The 18,016-nt window shown below is 41.6% G+C and overlaps 1 protein-coding gene across 1 annotated transcript in view; it reads left to right on the plus strand.

Annotated features, from left to right (window-relative positions):
- ZFAND4 (zinc finger AN1-type containing 4) overlaps positions 1 to 18,016 on the plus strand; it is a 49,969-nt gene that overhangs the window by 20,047 nt on the left and 11,906 nt on the right. The window contains exons 3-5 of the mRNA XM_089656185.1: positions 1,168 to 1,243; positions 1,335 to 1,402; positions 14,945 to 15,131. Of these exons, the coding sequence (XP_089512311.1) occupies positions 1,168 to 1,243; positions 1,335 to 1,402; positions 14,945 to 15,131 (331 nt within the window). The remainder of the gene's footprint in view (positions 1 to 1,167; positions 1,244 to 1,334; positions 1,403 to 14,944; positions 15,132 to 18,016) is intronic.

Here is an 18,016-nt window from a genome sequence, read left to right on the forward strand (position 1 = left end):
CCATAGCCCAGACATATGAAGAATACGGGAGAATGTTGTCACATGTACCACACAGCCAGTACTTGCCAGATATTCCTGCAGCTCCTTTAATGTTGCTGTAGGCCTCTTGGCAGCCTCCCAGACCGGTTTTCTTCTCGTCTTTTCATCAATTTTGGAGGGATGTTCAGTTCTTGGTAATGGCACTGTTGTACCATATTTTCTCCACTTGATGATGTCTGTCTTCACTGTGTTCCATGGTATATCTAATGGCTTAGAAATGCTTTTGTACCCTTCTGACTGAGACTGATATCTTTTAGCAATGAGATCCCTCTGATGCTTTGGAAGCCTTCTGCGGACCATGGGTTTTTCTGTAGGATGTGACTAAGAAAATGTAAGGAAAGAGCTGCTAGAACAGCTGAACTTTATTTGGGGTTATTCAGAGGCACTTTAAATGGTGGCAGGTGTGTACTGACTCCTATTTAAGATAATTTTGAATGTGATTACTTAATTCTGAACACAGCTCCACCCCAGGTTATAAGAGGGTGTGCAAGCTTATGCAACCACGTTATTTTAGTTTGTTTACTAAACCCCCCCCCCAAAAAAAAAAAAAAGATTTGAGTTTGTTTTTCAATTGAATTTTACAGTTTATAGGTCACATTAAAGGTGGAAAAAGTTCAGAAAAGATTTATCTTTGCCTCATTTTTTTACATCACAGATACCTGTCATTTTAACAGGGGTGGGTAGACTTTTTATATCCACTGTAGGCATAAGCAAGTTTACTTATATCTGCCCACCCTAAGAATTACACAGGTCCAGTTTCCCATTGAGGGAAAATCAGAACATACAGGGATGTCACAAATGTGACATCGTACCACTCTGATCTGCCTCAGCAGGTCATGTGTAAGATGCCTTAGAATGTTCTGAAGCCTTTGGATCCTTTTTTAATTCTAAAGAACTTGTATATTGAGGAGGAGAGGTCAGTAGTGACATCCTTCATACTTAAATACATGCTTTATTTCAAAATCATGACGCATAAATGTTGCTCAGTAACATCTGTTATGAACTGGTCTACTCACTAGGTGCTGCCAAAAGAGCTCTGGTTCTGCGCACCACAGTACATTTGTAATTCAATCATTTCCAAGCCCTCTAGTAGATAATACATTTTTACTAATTGATGCTTTTTTTCAGGTATTCCAATAACCCAGCAACACTTAATATGGAATAATATTGATCTCAAGGATGATGTTTGCCTAAATGATTATATGTAAGTATCCTAAAATAATGTGTACTGGCCATTAATCATGAAAGCTGTACTCGCTGTTAAATCAAACATGGAACTGTGTTTTTCTCCTAAGGATCTCTGAAGGCTGTACATTGAAATTGGTGTTGGCTATGAGAGCAGGCCCAATTAACACTCGTAGAGGTATGTGCAGGAACTTGTCAGTTATGTAATAACTTCTTAATGTAGTAATAGGAAATCTGCATGTTACAAATGCAAACTTTTGCAAAGTGCATCTCCCGACAACCCACCATCCAATGCATACTCACTAATTCATGCTTTTTGCTGCCTCCACACTGCAGGAATTCACCTTAGGTAGGTTCCAGTGTCAGGGTTTACTTGGGTGATGGGCAAAGTGATTGTGTCACTGTATCAGACTTTTATGATGTTGTTTTAGAGATTGTTTACACTGTTGCGCCACATTAGCACTTCAGCTGAGCTTTACAAATCAAAAGCGCTGTTTAATTCATTTTTTATATTCAAAAAGCAAACTCACCCATCCATCTATGTCTCTATGTTTTATTTTGTTGATAAATCAAGTTGTAAAACACCCCCTAGTATTTCTGGCCATGGCCATCTTGAGTAAGGGCAGATGATTTACTTCCTGAAATCCATCTACATTTAGCATAGGCATGCAGACAGGAGGGTGTGCTTAGCTGAGCAGAGTCCCCTCCTGAAGACGCTCCTGAAGACTCCTGGGATGTATGACATAATTTGCCTAGAAACCAGGAAGCAACTTAAGAAATGTAAAAAAAAAAAAGGGCTCAAAACAAGTAAATATGATCCCATCTATTTACTAATGCTAGCAGTATAAAGATTAAAAATACTCACTGTTGATTGAGAGAGTAAAGTTCTGCTTTGACATGCATTGTGTTTAGGAAGATCAACCACTTGAATATGCTGCCTAGCACCCCCAAAAAATGCATGTCATATTTTTTATTTTCTTTTATGCAGCACACTACATGGAATGGCAGTGTGTTATCATGCATTGTGGTTCCTTACAATGCACATCCATCTGCAAGCTTTGTTGGAGTGCTATTTAGAATAAATGGTATTGCATCACACCAACTCATATTGCCTTGCACGTTAGCCGCAATGATGTGAATGGGGCCTATTGACCTATATAGGACTCAATTCACAAGGCTTACACACTAAGATAAGAATCTGTATTTTCAAAAAAATTACAGTGACCATAAATCAAACAGACTTTGGGTGTTTCTCCAAGCAGTCCTTCTGTAATGAATTTACATTCATGCTGGGTGTCAGCATTGATACACACAGAAAGAGAAGATAGGACATCGCACTTCAAAAGTTTCAACCTGGATGTAAAGAAAGTGAGAGCAGCATCAAACCAATTCCTCCCAGGCCATGCCTGCCAACGCGTTTCACCCTGCCCACAGGACTTAGTCATGGGGGCCCATGACTAAGCTCTGTGGACAGGGTAAAACAGGTCAGGAGGCATGGCCTGGGAGCAACTGGGCTGAAGCGGCTCTCACTTTCTTTATCTCCCCTTTGAAAAAAAATGACAGTTATTTCCAGAGTCCAGTCAGATTTGAACATTGCAATCACATTGCTAAAATATTCTTCTCCTGTGCAAATTGGTCCTAATGTCTGCTGTTTCTGCATTTTGAGATTTTTTTTGTCTTGAGGTATGCAGGTATTTTATTTATTTTTTTTAACGAATCCGCATATACTCCAAATCAATGGAGGCATAGACTTAAGGAATACATGAATGTACTACAAGAAAACCACAGTATAATGCAGGAGGAATTGTTTCATCTTTACCATAATGTCATTTAAAGAAATAAAAATGTGCTTCATGTTTTTATAAAGTTTTATTGGGTGGTCATGTGATGGCAAGCCTTCCCATAGGTGTCTCTTCTGTATAGCAGGGGGGAATGCATATTATTATTAATATTATTATTATTATACAGGATTTATATAGTGCCAACAGTTTGCTCAGCGCTTTACAATATAAAGGGAGACAATATAGAAACAATACAGTTCAATACAAGAGCGATAGGAGGGCCCTGCTCCTTGGAGCTTACAATCTAGGAGGGAGGGGTTAGTGGTTCAAAAGGTAGTAACTGTGGGGGATGGACTGGTAGGAAGAGTAGAAGATTCCATTATTAGCTGAGGGCAGGATAGGCTTCCCTGAAGAGATCGCTTAAAAGTGAGCAGAGTAGGAGATAGTCTGATAAATTGGGGTAGAGAGTTCCATAGGATGGGGGAAGCTCTGGAGAAGTCCTGGAGACGAGCATGGGAGGAGGAGACAAGGGAGCTAGAGAGCAGGAGGTCTTGTGAGGAGTGGAGAGTACAGTTTGGGTGATATTTGGAGGCAAGTTTGCTGATGTAATTTGGGGCAGAGTTATAAATGGCTTTATATGTTATTGTTAATGTTTTGAATTTTATCCGTTGGGCAATGGGAATCCAGTGGAGGGGTTCGCAGAGGGGTGGCTGATACAGAACGGTTAGTAAGGTGGATGAGTCTGGCAGCAGCATTCATGATACAATGAAGAGGGTATAGCCTGCGATGAGGTAGGCCAATGAGGAGGGAGTTACAATAGTCGAGAGATAAAAAGGGAGTGAATACGTTGCTTAGTGGTTTCCGAGGTTAGGAACGGCCGTATCTTGGAGATGTTGCGGAGGTGAAGTCTACAAGATTTGGACAGTGATTGGATTTTGGGGTGAAAGGACAGATGGAAGTCTAGGGTTACACCTAGTACCCTGGCATGAGGGGAGGGACTGATGATTGTGTTATTGATCTTGACGGAGAAGTCAGGGGAGGGGGCACGGGCTGGAGGGAATACTAAGAGCTCAGTTTTGGAAAGATTGAGTTTGAGGAAGTGGAGTGACATCCATGCTGATATGTCGCTTAGTAGGTTAGTAATGCGAGAGGAGACTGAAGGAGTGAGGTGAGGGGTAGAAAGATAGATTTGTGTGTCATTAGCATAGAGATGGTACTTAAAGCCATGGGAAGTTATCAAGTGACCAAGGGAGGAGGTGTAGATGGAGAAGAGTAGTAATGCTGAAGGAGTGCTGCGATAGGTAGGAGGAGAACCAGGAGAGAGCAGAGTCTCAGAGGCCAAGAGAGTGGAGTTTTTTTGAGGAGGAGGGGATGGTCAACCGTATCAAAAGCCGCAGAGAAGTCAAGTAGTAAGAGTACGGAGTAGTGGCCATTGGTTTTAGCAGTTAGTAGATCATTCGTGAGTTTTAGTAGGGCAGTTTCAGTGGAGTGTAGTGAGCGAAAGCCAGACTGTAAAGGGTCAAGAAGGTTGTTGTCAGTGAGGTAGGAGATCAGGCGATTGTAGACTAAGCGTTCTAGGAGTTTAGCGGTAAATGGGAGCAGGGAGATGGGTCTTAAGTTGTTCAGGTTGGTGGGGTCTAGGGAGGGCTTTTTAAGTATGGGAGTGATGTGTGCATGCTTTAGAGGGTAGGGGAAGGCACCAGTAGAGAGGGAGAGATTGAAGATGTGAGTGAGGGAGCATAGGATGGAAGAAGAGGGTGACCGTAGTAGTTGTGAGGGGACAGGATCCAGGGGGCAGGTAGTGAGACAGGCTTCTGAGAAAACCTTAGTGACCTATTCGGTAGTAGCAAGGTCAAAAGAGGAAAGTGTTGAGGGAGGTTTAGTATAAGGTATGCTAAGTGGGATGGATGTCTGTGCAGTGGCGATGCCCCTACGAATTGCATCAATCTTGCTTTTGAAATGATTTGCAATCTCGTGAGCAGTGAGTGAGGTGCTGGGTGGAGGTGAAGGTGGAGAAAGTAGAGTTAAAAGTAGAGAAGAGACGACGAGGACTGGATGATAAGCTATTGATGAGAGTGACAAAGTAGGCTTGTTTGGCAGCATGGAGGGAGGAATTGCATGTTAAGAAAGCAGATTTTTATAGGGTGAATGCTTGTTGAGATCTGGTTTTACGCCACAATCGCTCCAGCGCATCACTATGTCGTTTAAGATTTCTGGTGTCGTCAGACTGCCAAGGTTGTAACGGTCGGGGCCTGATGCTTCGTGTTGTTAGAGGAGCAAGTGAGTCTAGTGTGGATGAAAGCAAACTGTTGTAGACAGTAGTGGCCAGGAGAGGGCACGACAGGGGAGAGATTCTGTCATAGAGTTGGTCAGCTGCAGAGTGGAAAGGAGCAGGGTTCAAGTTGTGAAGGTTTCTGCGGGTAATTGTTTGCTGCTTGGAGGGATAAGTGTTTGAAGATGAGGACATTGTGAAGGTGATGAGAATGTGATCAGAGAGAGGAAAGGGGGTGTTTGTGAGGTTGTAGGGAGTGCAAAGATGGGAGAAAACAAGGTCTAATGTATTCCCATCAGAGTGAGTGGAGGACTGTATATATTGTGCTAATGCAAAAGATGAGGTTAGGTTGAAGAGTTGGGATGTAGCCGGGTTGTTGACATTAATGGGGATGTTAAAATCTCCAAGAATGATAGTGGGTAGTTCAGAGGAGAGAAAGTAGGGTAGCCAGGTGGAGAAATCATCAAGAAAGTGTGACACCGGTCCAAGAGGCCGATAGATCACTGCAATCCTCAGAGAAATGGGAGAAAACAACCGGATGCAGTGAGTCTCAAAAGAAGAAAAGCATAGAGTGGGAGGGTTAGGGAGGACTTGAAAGGTGCTTAGTGGGGATAGAAGCAAACCAACCCCACCTCCTTTCCGACCACTGGGTCTGGGCGAGTGGGTCCAGAGAAGGCCTCCATAGGAAAGTGCTGCGGGAGAAGCAGAATCTGCTGCTTGAAACCAGGTTTCTGTAATTGCTAGTAGGTTAAGGGAGCGGGAGACAAAAAGGTCATGGACAGAGGTGAGCTTATTACAGACAGAGCGGGCATTCCAGAGTGCACATGAAAAAGGGAGGGTGGTTTTTGGGAGCATGAGGATTGATATTAAATTGAGGGGATTGTAGCTATTCCTGGAGGAAGGAGGGTGGCTGGTGTGGGGGTCAGATACTGGAGGACCAGGATTTGGGGTGATATACCCAGAGGTTAGGAGAAGAAGAAGAGTGAGGAAAGTAACATGGGAGGGGGATGTACACGAATGTAAATGCCTTCCAGTCCTGGTGTTTGGGACAGCAGGTGAGTGAAGTATCAGCAGGAGGTGATGAGAGCAGTAGTAGGGTAATGGTAGCAGTGAGGGTGAGATGTGTAATCTTTGGGGTGTAGCAGAGGGGTAAAGAAAGGAGATTTTGGGAACGCAGGATAGTAATATGAAAAGGAATAGTAGAGATGCCATATTTAAAGGTAGGTTGAGTGGGAATTGGACTTGTAGGAGATGTTTCCCAGGGTGTTTGCTTGCAGTCCATCCAGCGTGCTTTAGAGTTCTTTGTTGTATCTTCCTGCTGCTTGAGTTATCCTGCTTTAGTTAAACTGCTGTGTTCAACTGCTGCTTCACACTCCTGCAAAAACCACACTCACGCACAAAACTGCACTCCATCTGTGACTGTGCCCCCCTATCTGTGACCTCCCCCCATGAGCTGATCTAAATTTATAGGGAGATGGTCAAATGAGCAACTATTCTCCGCTCCAATTAAGAACTGAGAAGGATCACATGAATTTGGGGGGGGGGGGGGTGTTTCTCAAACACAGACCAGACACAGGCCAGAGTAATAAAAGAGGTGAGAATCTATCAACAAGCAGACCAAAATATATACACTATTTGTTCAGAGATAGCAGAAGTCTATGCTTTGTTGAAGTTACAGATTAGAGTGGAGGTGAGAGCAGCAATTTACCCAAAGATAGCAGAAGTCTATGCGTTGTTGATATTTTAGTGTGTGGATATGATGACACCACATACACTTTGTGTGTACAGTTTGCTGCTGGGAGCTTCTGTCAATCAAGGCAGAAGTTGTCAATCAAATCTGATTTCTTTTTATGAGGGGGTGAGCAAAACCTTGGACAGAGGGGTGGCGGTGGACGTGGTATACTTGGATTTTGCAAAAGCGTTTGACACAGTTCCCCATACATGGCTAATTTGTAAGGTAAAGTCTACGGGCTTGGAAAAATCCATATGTAAATGGTTCAGTGTTGGGACCCTTACTTTTTAATATATTTATAAACAATATAGGGTCTGGGATTACAAATCCCATTTCAGTTTTTGCAGATGACACCAAGCTGTGCAGTGGAATAACGTCCTTACAGGATGTCTCCAACTTAAAAGCCGACCTCAATGCACTGTTTAATTGGGCAACTATGTGGCAAATGAGATTTAATGTTGATAAATGTAAGATTATGCACTTGGGGGTTAAGAATATGCATGCATCATACATACTAGGGGGAGCACAACTGGGGGAATCAATGGTGGAGAAGGATCTGGGGGTTCTGGTAGATCACAAGCTTAATAATGGCATGCAATGCCAAGCTGCGGCTTCTAAAGCGAGCAAAATCCTCTCTTGTATTAAAAGAGGTATAGACTCCAGAGAGAGAGATATCCTATTACCCCTGTACAAATCATTAGTAAGACCTCATCCGGAATATGCAGTTCAGTTTTGGGCACCAATTCACAAAAAGAACATTGGGGAACTGGAGAAAGCACAGAGAAGGGCAACTAAACTGATATGAGACATGGAAGAGATCAGCTATGAGGAAAGATTGGAGGAACTGCATTTATTCTCTCTTGAGAAGAGATTAAGGGGGGATATGATCAACATGTATAAATACATCAGTGGTTCATATAGTGAACTCGGTGAAGAGCTATTCACCCTGAGCTCATCACAGAGGACAAGGGGGCACTCTACGTCTGGAGGAAAAGAAATTTAATCTCCAAACAGGGAAAGGTTTCTTCACAGTGAGAGCTGTGAAAATGTGGAATAGACTCAAGAGTTGGTTCTGGCCAGCTCAGTGGATTGCTTCAAAAAAGTCCTGGATTCTTTCTTAGATACACAGAATATAACTGGATATAACATTTATAGATAAAGTTGATCCAGGGAATATCTGATTGCCTCCTGGGGGATCAGGAAGGAATTTTTTCCCAGCAGATGCAAATTGGATCATGCATTGCTTGGTTTTTTTTGCCTTCCTCTGGATCAACTGTGGGTATAGGATTATAACTTTTTTTTTTTCTATGGTTGAACTAATGGACTTTTGTCTTTTTTCAGCCAGACTAACTATGTATTTGCTGTTTACAGTAAATACTATGGAAGTTACAGGCATGGCGCCCTCTAACTCCAAGCAGGAGGTAGAAACTGATCCCGCCAGCACGGGTGTTCTTCCTTGCTTGGCATGGTCAGATTAAACCTGCAAAAGGTCTACTGACAAAATGACCAAGTATATCTCACCAAAGCATGTCCAGTGTGGTCTTGTTATAGCTTTAGACTCTGCCTAAGGACATACAAAATATTGTTTTGTTATAGTTATTCCAGTTTATTTTGTGGTGCATGAAAGCTTCCAGTTTGGAGGTATATCAAGGGGTTAACAGTATAATGTGAAATTAATGAGGTTGAGTATTAATGTGCTTGGCACTAGTGCTGCAACTCAGGGATTTGCCGTGCAATAATATTTTGGCAGCATTTTGCTTTTGGTAAGGGAATCCTTTTTCCATTTGTGTGTAGCTCTGTTCAGTCTTCCAGACGGTTACATAAGCAGTGTAAAGTGAGGAGCTAGATCTGTGACTTTTTAGCAACCTACTTCTAAATGGACACAACTAACAATATACCTACAAAGCAAATGTCGAATAATTAATGTAGAATTCAGGATCCCTAGTTCAGTTTTATATAGCTGAATAAATATCTAACTACTGTACATTTTTAGAAAAGATTAAGTTTTTAGCTAATTTTTTTTCTTTATGTCCATTGGCTGTCTATCTAAATATTTAGTACTGCATTCAATGAGTATGCACACATTTCTTTGTTGGTGTTAGTGTGTCAGATGCAACAACTGTTTTCTTCAGATTGTGTGTATACGATATACACTCACTGGCCAATTTTATTAGGTATACCTTGCTAGTACCAGGTTGGACCCCCTTTTGCCTTCAGAATTGCCTTACTTCTTCGTGGCATAAATTCAATAACGTGTTGGAAACATTCCTCAGAGATTTTTGTCCATATTGACATGATGGTATCACACAGTTGCTGCAGATTTGTCGGCTGCACATCCATGATGCAAATCTCCCGTTCCATCACATCCCAAAGGTGCTACAGTGAACTCATTGTCATGTTCAGGAAACCAGTTTGAGATGATTTGAGCTTTGTGACATGGTGCATTATCCTGCTGGAAGTAGTCATCAGAAGATGGGGACACTGTAGTCATAAAGGGATGGACATGGTCAGCAACAATACTCAAGCAGGCCGTGGCCATTTAAATGATGCTCAATCAATACTAAGGGGCTCAAAGTGTGCCAAGAAAATATCCCCCACGCCATTGCACCACCACCACCAGCCTGAACCGTTTATACAAGGCAGGACGGATCCAATTCATTCATATTGTTCAAATTATGACCCTATCATCTGAATGTTGCAGCTGAAATCAAGACTCATCAGACCAGGCAACATTTTTCCAAACTTCTATTTTCCAGTTCTGGTGAGCCTGTGTGAACTGTAGCCTCCGTTTCCAGTAGATCAGCAGTTTTTTAAATACTCCGACCAGCCCATCTGGCACCAACAACCATGCCATGTTCAAAGTCACTTAAATCCCCTTCCTTCCCTATTCTGATGTTCAGTTTGAATTTCAGAAAGCTGTCTTCACCACATCTAGATGTCTAAACACATTGGGCTGATTAGCAATTTGTGTTACCAAGCAATTGAACAGGTGTACTTAATAAACAGGCGTACCAAGCAATAAAGAGGCATTACAAAGGAGTTGAACAGGTGTACCTAATAAAGAGGCTGGTGAGGGTATGTAAAGAAGTTGGTGAACTTCTTTATATATATAAAGTTATTGCCTGACTGCTTTGTCCTAATGAAGACCGAGGATCTGTCTTATAGGCCTACCACTTAATGGTGTATCTAAACAACCCGAAAAGCTCTTCCTATATCTACACAGAAGAGCGCTGCTTAATATGTGCTGAAATGGAGGCAAGTGACACCCTGCCAAAGCTAGACTTTTACGACTGAATAGAAAAGGATCGGGTTTTTAGCATCCTTAGCAGTTAGAATCTGTAAGAAAAGCAAAAGAGGGAGCTCTTAGAATCCTCTCAGATCTTATATTTAGACTCTGCAGTGCGCATATGGTGGAGGAGGTTACACCTTCACTCTCTCTGAAATCCTTCATTTAGTGTCAGTTTGTTCTCCGCTTTTTTCTTTCGTTCCTCTTCACTCTTGTTACCAAATACTTATGATATGGCCTCTAATTCTATAAAAAAACACAACCCTCACTTGCTTTTTTTTTTCATTTGCTTTGTTGTGGTGTTCTTCTTTCTTAAAAACTTATTACACTGCTGCAAAATCTCTTTCTATATTCTAGCTGTACTTTATTCATCATCCAAGTTGGGAATTATTTGAAAATAAAAAGGCTCAATGTACTTTGGCTATATTTCAGGTTGTGCTGAACATTATGCTCATTTTCTCATATGTTTTATTTTTGTTTTAGTACCTATAAAAGTGCTATTATCCTAAAAAAAAAAGCATGTCTATGCAACAATCTGTCTGTCAAGTTACTTCAGTTCTATTTGGAGTCCAGTAGGTTTGGTTGCCCGTTGGCTTGTTTTTCATCTCTTTGGCCCCTGTAATAAGAGTCACTAACATACTTGCCAATTCCTGGTCTCATTTAAATTTTGAGTCTCTGCTTCTATTATAACATTGCTGTTTCAACAGTCGCATTCTTTATTAAAACAATATAATACAAATCTAATTGGGAGAAAATAAAAGGAACTGTAATGATTTAACCCTTCAGCCTCTACTGAAAACCAAACAACCAAATTCTGAGTGGACTGATCCTTAAAAGATAGGTACAAATTTTCTAAGCTATGCAACACCGCTTATATTGATTTTTTTTTATATTTGTTTTTCACACAAAGGTGACTGATTTTCACTATTTTACCGGAATTTAAAATACCGGTAGCATTATTTTTAATACAATGGGTAACAACCGAGCTTATCAAATTATCTTTAAAGAGACACTGTCACATAATCTATGCAAAGGTTCCCTCCCCAATCACCTTAAACTCTCTGATACATGCCCTGCCAGCAAGCTCTAAGGAAACTGGTGACATGACTCCCTCCCTGATCAGGCCTAGTTATTTGTTATTGAACCCCAACAATTTTGCATAGAAGGAGCTTACATGCTCTTCCATACCTGGAAGCAACGAGTATTATCAATGCAGGAAAAGGCACACTGTGAAAGCGAGCATCAGTGGGTTGGAGAATAAGTCTGACTCGTTCAAACTTAAGTGGACGGTATTGTCTCGTTTCAAATTCTCTTCTGACTTTGACTTCTTTATATCTACTAAGGTCTTAAGTCTTCATCATTTCCAGGCTCCTCCCATGGTCACCCCTTATGCTCCCCCTTCATCTTCCCCCTCCTTTTTTTTTTTTTCTTCTCTTCCTGACTTCCTTTTCTTTCCTTTTTATCTTTTCTCTTAACTTTCTTCTTTTTACTACTCCCTCTATTTTTTTGTACATTGATGGATGACATTACCGTATTGCCAGCTAACTGACATATCCTATCCCCAGCTACACTGGATTTGTTTTTTGGTGCATACCTTTTTTTTTTTTTTTTCTTTGCTTTACGTTAATGTAGTCCAGTGGCTTCTGAAGAGTAGAAGGCTCTGATATTTTACCAGTTATCTATGTCTTGTAACCACTGTTGAGCACAATTTTTTTATTTATATTATATTTAATTTTCGATAGAATGGAGTTTGATTTGAACACTTGGCAGTTTTTATTGCTGTCTGTGCTCCCATTAGGAAGATTCACTCTCTCTATTTGTCCTGTTTACCATTACCATTGAAAGTAAAGAAAATCCCAAATGTTGGGTTGTCCCCGGAAAGGTAATAGAGGGGTCCCCAAGAAAATTTTTTAATTTGTTTTTTAATTTGCAGGAATTTCCTCTCACTTCCTGTTTGACTGTGGGACAGGAAGTGAAAGAAAATCTCTGCAATGGGACACAGATGGTGAAAAAAATCTGACAGAAGTTATAACCCTCCCTTAATCTATCCAAATGATAAAAGGTTTTGCCTGTTCCATGCAAGCAATGAGCAGGCTCTTGGGAGGAGTTATACCAGAAGGCTTTAATTGGTAGATGTCAGTCTAGAGCAGTGGCCTCCAAACTGCGGCCTGGGGGCTGAATGCGGCCCTTTGCATACCTTTATCTGGCCCTTGGGGTACTATTCATCCCACTAGAACGAGGCACTCTACATCCAACTGACACCAACAATGGGGCAATAATTCCTTAACTAATACCAACAATGGGGCAATAATTCCTTAACTAATACCAACAGTGGGGAACTATTCCTCCCACTGAAACCAAGGAAGGGGCACTATTCCTCCCACTGACACCAACAATGGGACACTATTCCTCCCACCGACACCAACAGTGGGGCACTGTGCCCCTCTCTGATGGGACACTAGAACACCAACGATGGGGCTCTAATATTCCCCTAAAGCAGAGCTCCATCCAAAAGAGAAAGTTCTGCTTTTCTGCCGCCGTCATTGCCCATTTCCCTTAGTCAAGATGGCAGCGCCAGCACCTGACAGCCGAATGAAGAATAAGCTTGGGGTGAGGACACCGCTGAATTCCTGGACAGGTAAGTGCCCATCAATTAAAAGTCAGCAACCACAGTATTTGTAGCTGCTGAGTTTTAATTTTTCTTTGGGAGGTGGCAGGAGGCGGAACTCTGCTTTAATTCCAGATGTGACATTGTTTACTCTTACTGATGCCAGGATGGGGTTTTTTTACTCCCATTGCCCAAGTTCTGCCCCCCCCCCCCCCCAAAGTCTGAAGCACAGTAAACCAGCCCTTTGTTTAGAAAGTTTGGAGACCCCTGGTCTAGAGGAATGGGTGTTTTTAGGAAGGCTGCATTTTACCTGCAGACTACCATAGGTAATGGCCACATATGATACTGAGCCTCTATGAGGGAAGGAGCTGAAAGCCAATGAATGAAAGGGGTGGCTCAGGGACAGTCAGGCTGGGGAAGAAAGTCTAGATGATGCTGGATGTCCTCCAGCAGCAAATGAGACAGGTTCTGTCTGACTTGCTGCAGCTTCTAATGAATACCATCAGAAGCTCACAGTGTGCAGCAAAATCAGAGTGAGCTCTTTCAGTACAAGAGAGAAGCCTGATCAGCTTTGCAAGACTGAAGGTAAGGCTGGAGTTGAGCTTTAAAAAAGAACTCAAGTGGGGGATTGGATCAGTCAAGCCCTGAACATAGGAAAAAACAGCTTACCAACGTAAGATTGTTTCATAAATATTTGTATATTTGCTGGGCCAGTTTAGTTCAAGGAGTTGTTTTATTGCCAAAAGGCGTTTCCAGAAAGGAAGCTTCCGGTAAAAGAACATCAGTGGTTCTGTAGACATGAAACCATCTGAATTTAAATAGATGTCATTTAAAGCACCACTGAATTCTGAAATCCATACATGACTATTGAATGCAGCTTAGAGAAAGTGCTGCTGCAATGTTGTAAAGAGAAATGGTCAAACACTTTCACTTCCCTAGTCTATATATATATATATAACATTTAAGCTGAACTCCAGGCCGATCTAAAACAAACCTAAATGAATGCGGCTTTGTTTTTATGAATACAGCGTCACATGTATTTCTTTATGTACATTCTAAGTACCTGAATATGAGAAGGGAGAAGCAGCACAAGGGGCCATTCAGCTGTGCTACAGTGCATTCCAATAGGAGGAGGAGACCAATCACAGGCTGGGGGGGGAACAAAACCTGAAAATGCTGATTAATTGTAGTGTTGAAAAATCAAGTCTACTGCCCCCTGTGCTGTGTGGCAGATCATTGCAAATATCAGGACTGGATGGACAGAAATGCAAATCTTTTGGCAGCTCTTATACTTGTATTCTATTTGTGCATTTAGCTTCTTGGAGGTGGGAGTATGCATATTTTGACCCATTACGAAGCACTTAAAAATGTGCTTAGCATGCGTTTTGTTTTTTCAGCCGCCCCTGTTGAAGTCTATGGGGCTAAAAAATGCCCAAATCTGCTTGGAAAGAGCCTCCGGTACTTTTTTGAGTGACAGGTAGCTAAGCAATAAGGTTTGAAGCGGCATTTCAAACAATGGGGTCTTTAATACTGAGTGTTTGTAACTTTGAGCTCTAAAATGTTCAGATGTGAATAGGGCCTAAAACTAATTCTTATCAAATCTCTGACACTAACCAACATCAGAGTACTTACCTCATCCGTTACCTAAAACATCAATGCTAAAAGCAAACAGTTGTGTTTGGACTTGGACTTCAATATTTAGCATTGAAAACTATTGTTGTGATTTATTTATTATTATTTATTATAGGTACTTCTATAGCGGCATCGATTTACGCAGCGGTTTACATATATTTTGCAAATTCACATCAGTTCCTAACCCTCAAGGGGCGTACAATCTAAGGTCCCTAACTTACATTCATACATACATATACTAGGAACAATTTAGACAGGATCCAATTCACCTACCAGCATGTCTTTGGAGATGACCAATGAGTAAGTGTAAGTTCTTAGTTAACCTAAACTTCACCAATACTTTAGAACTAATGTTTGTTCTTTTTGTCTTTGTTGCTGTGCCATGTGTTGCTTTGTTTGCTGTATCCAGTCCCTCTGGAGGACCCAGTCAGAGAGTTGGCTGAATTTGTGGATCCTGTACAAGATGAAATGCAGGAAAAGCTCTCTTCTAATAAGCAGGTTACATTTTTGGTATACCGTGACGGAGATCAGATGAATTTCTTCCGGGTGGTGGACAAAAGGAATGGCAATTTGACTCCGTTATCAGAATCTCTAAGGTAAACTATGGGTTTATATGACGAGTCATGTGGTCAGGTTCTCGTGAAAAGGACTGCTTTATGAAAATTTGACTTAAAGAAATAATAGTAGGGACATCAGTCCCTTATAAGAATTCATATTCTTATGTGCTCTGGTAAAATGGACAGAAAAGTCATTGATTAAAATGAGATTGGTTGCCATTGAAAGAAACCATCAGTTTCCATTATGTAATTGGGGCCCAGGACCACGGGGGATGTTTGACATTTTTATATCTATTTGCACATGCCTGTACAACTCTTGGCAAAAACATTACACTTTTAGCCCTCCTGCACAATTGATGTTTTTACAGCGGCTGTTTTTGGCTTTTGAGGGTTTTTTCTACAGCTAGTAAACCCCCCCAGCATGTTATCCTATGTGTCCATACACACATGTACTGTAATCAACGTTTTTTGGCTGGAAAAAAAAAAAAACAGAACTAGTGGGTTTCTAGAGGAGTTTTTCAGCTGTAAAAACGCTGTAACGCTGAAAAACGCAGTAAACTGCCGCAAACCAGTGTTCTTGGACTTTTTTTGACCCCAGAAAAAATTTTTTTGGTAAAAAAACGCGGGAAAACACAGCTAAACGCAACAAAATGCCGCAAATGCAAAAACGCTAAAAAGAAAACTGAAAACTCACGTTTTTAACGTGACTTTACACAGCTAACGTTACCACCATTATCCAAACGTTCCGTGCGCATGAGGGCTTAGGCTTATGCACTAAGCCAGTGGTTCTCAACCTGTGGGTCGCGACCCCTTTGGGGGTCGAATGACCCTTTCACAGGGGTCCCCTAAGACCATCAGAAAACACATTTCCGATGTGTAAAGAGCAGCTACTGTGTAGAAAGCAGCTGCTGTGTTGAAAGCAGCTACTCTGTTAAAAGCAGCTACTGTGTTGAAAGCAGCAGTATTGGAGGTAAAACGACACTCATGAATTATAATTACTGGGTAAATGATTTTATGGTTGGGGGTCACCACAACATGAGGAACTGTATTAAAGGGTCACGGCATTAGGAAGGTTGAGAACCACTGCACTAAGCAATACAAAGAGCAGCTGTGCCGACTACAGCATTCAGGACTGCTGCCCAACCAGCCAGCTGTGTGCCACCTACAAGGACTCTTCATTCTTTGGTAAACAGGGTAGACTTGTGTAATTAAAGTGTGTCGGGAATTCAGAAAGACATCATGGCACTTCTTAGGGTTCTGTCATTCTTCTGCAGGATGAATGTTGGTGCACATGACAGATTCATGCACCTGATGTTAACAGATGCATGCATTTTGGGGAATGCAAAGCCTAAGGAGGCGCACTAAGACTGAAGTGTCAATTTGAATACTCCGTCCTCGGTGCAGCTGAGCTCTTTCCCGCTGCTGCAGCTGTCACATCAGCTGTTTTAGCTGATGAGTGGGTGGACCCTGATCAAGAAGCTGAGGCACTAGTGCCCTGTCAGGTCTGCACGCTTATTGACAGCAGGCAGTGCTTAAATCCATAGTAAATAACCTGCTGTTGGCTAAAAAATTCACCCACTGCCTTCCATCAGTCACAAGAAACCGCAGACTTGATAGGGAACTAGTGTCCCTAATGTCAGCATCACTGGTTATTAGGATGCTGTTTTCTGTAAAGCCAGCAGCATCTTTATCAACCAGTGACAGATGGAGGAGAGAGGAGATAGCAGTGGCAAACATGCCAACTGCTATACAGCATGCAGAGACAGGCACTCTGCCCTTCTTTGTATAGCAAGTTAAAGTGATACTAAACCCAGGACTCTGCATTCACTATATCTGGTCTCCCACAGTACACACAACATGGAAATGCAATTATTTTAGTAAATATAAATTGCTAAATACCTTTTCTCATCAGCAGTTAGAGCAGTCTTGTGACTTCAGCAGAGCACTGGTTAACGCTTGTAGGAGGAGGTTTCTTTCTGCTGTAGGAGGATGTGAAAGTCCTGACCCTCTGTCTGGACAGTGCTGATTGGCCCTGTGCTGATCACATGCAGTCTCCCAAAGAAAAAAACAAACGCAATACATACCAAACTGAGCATGTGTATGTGACTACAGATTCAGTCTGTATCAGGTGGTCATTTCAACAAGAGGAGGGGCAGAGAAGTCAGGATCAAACAGCCTTTTTACACAATACAGAGGTTCCACAGTGAGTATAACAAGGTTCCACAGTGAGTATAACAAGCATGCTTTACTGCATATACAGACTGCTTTTACTGTTATAGGTTTAGTAACATTTTAATTGCCTCCAGTTTCATTATATATGAACTGGAGGTAAATATTTTTTAATCTGGTGCAGTAAAAGCGTCACTGGTGCAGTAATAGCACTATTAAGAACTACCTGAATTTGGCGCACGTTTCGGTAAAGCTACTGAAACAAGCGGCAGGGTTTGCTAAATCTGGAGCAGGACCATTTAAAGGGCTATACCACCAAAAAATTATCACTGGGGTTTTTTTTTTTTAAATTCCCTGATCTGTGTTTTCCTTAAAGTTTGTCAAGATCCAAGAACATAAATGTGATATTCATTGCAGCTTACCAGTCCTTAGATGTGCTAGCTGCATTACTTTTCCTTCAGGCTAAGTACATTTTCTGCACATACAGAAAGGTTCATGTATATCATCTTGTCAGAAATCCAGTGTCCTTGTAACGTCTATGCATTGAACTTAAATCTCAAATAATGTTATCAGCTTTGTCGGCTATTTCCTGTGAACTACCATACACTCCCTCCCTATGTTATGTAGATGCAGAGGAAGGGGAGTGCTTGAAGTCCAAATAAGGAGAGCAGCCTAAGATGACAACACTGCTCTTCCATACATACAGAACAGTAAGTGAGTGTTGTCACCTTTAGGACAAGTGTTCTTGGTAAGAT

The sequence above is a fragment of the Staurois parvus genome, unplaced genomic scaffold (genome assembly GCF_062004578.1).
Source record: "Staurois parvus isolate SC_StPar_1 unplaced genomic scaffold, SC_StPar_1.0 ptg000894l, whole genome shotgun sequence".
NCBI classification, from domain to species: domain Eukaryota; kingdom Metazoa; phylum Chordata; class Amphibia; order Anura; family Ranidae; genus Staurois; species Staurois parvus.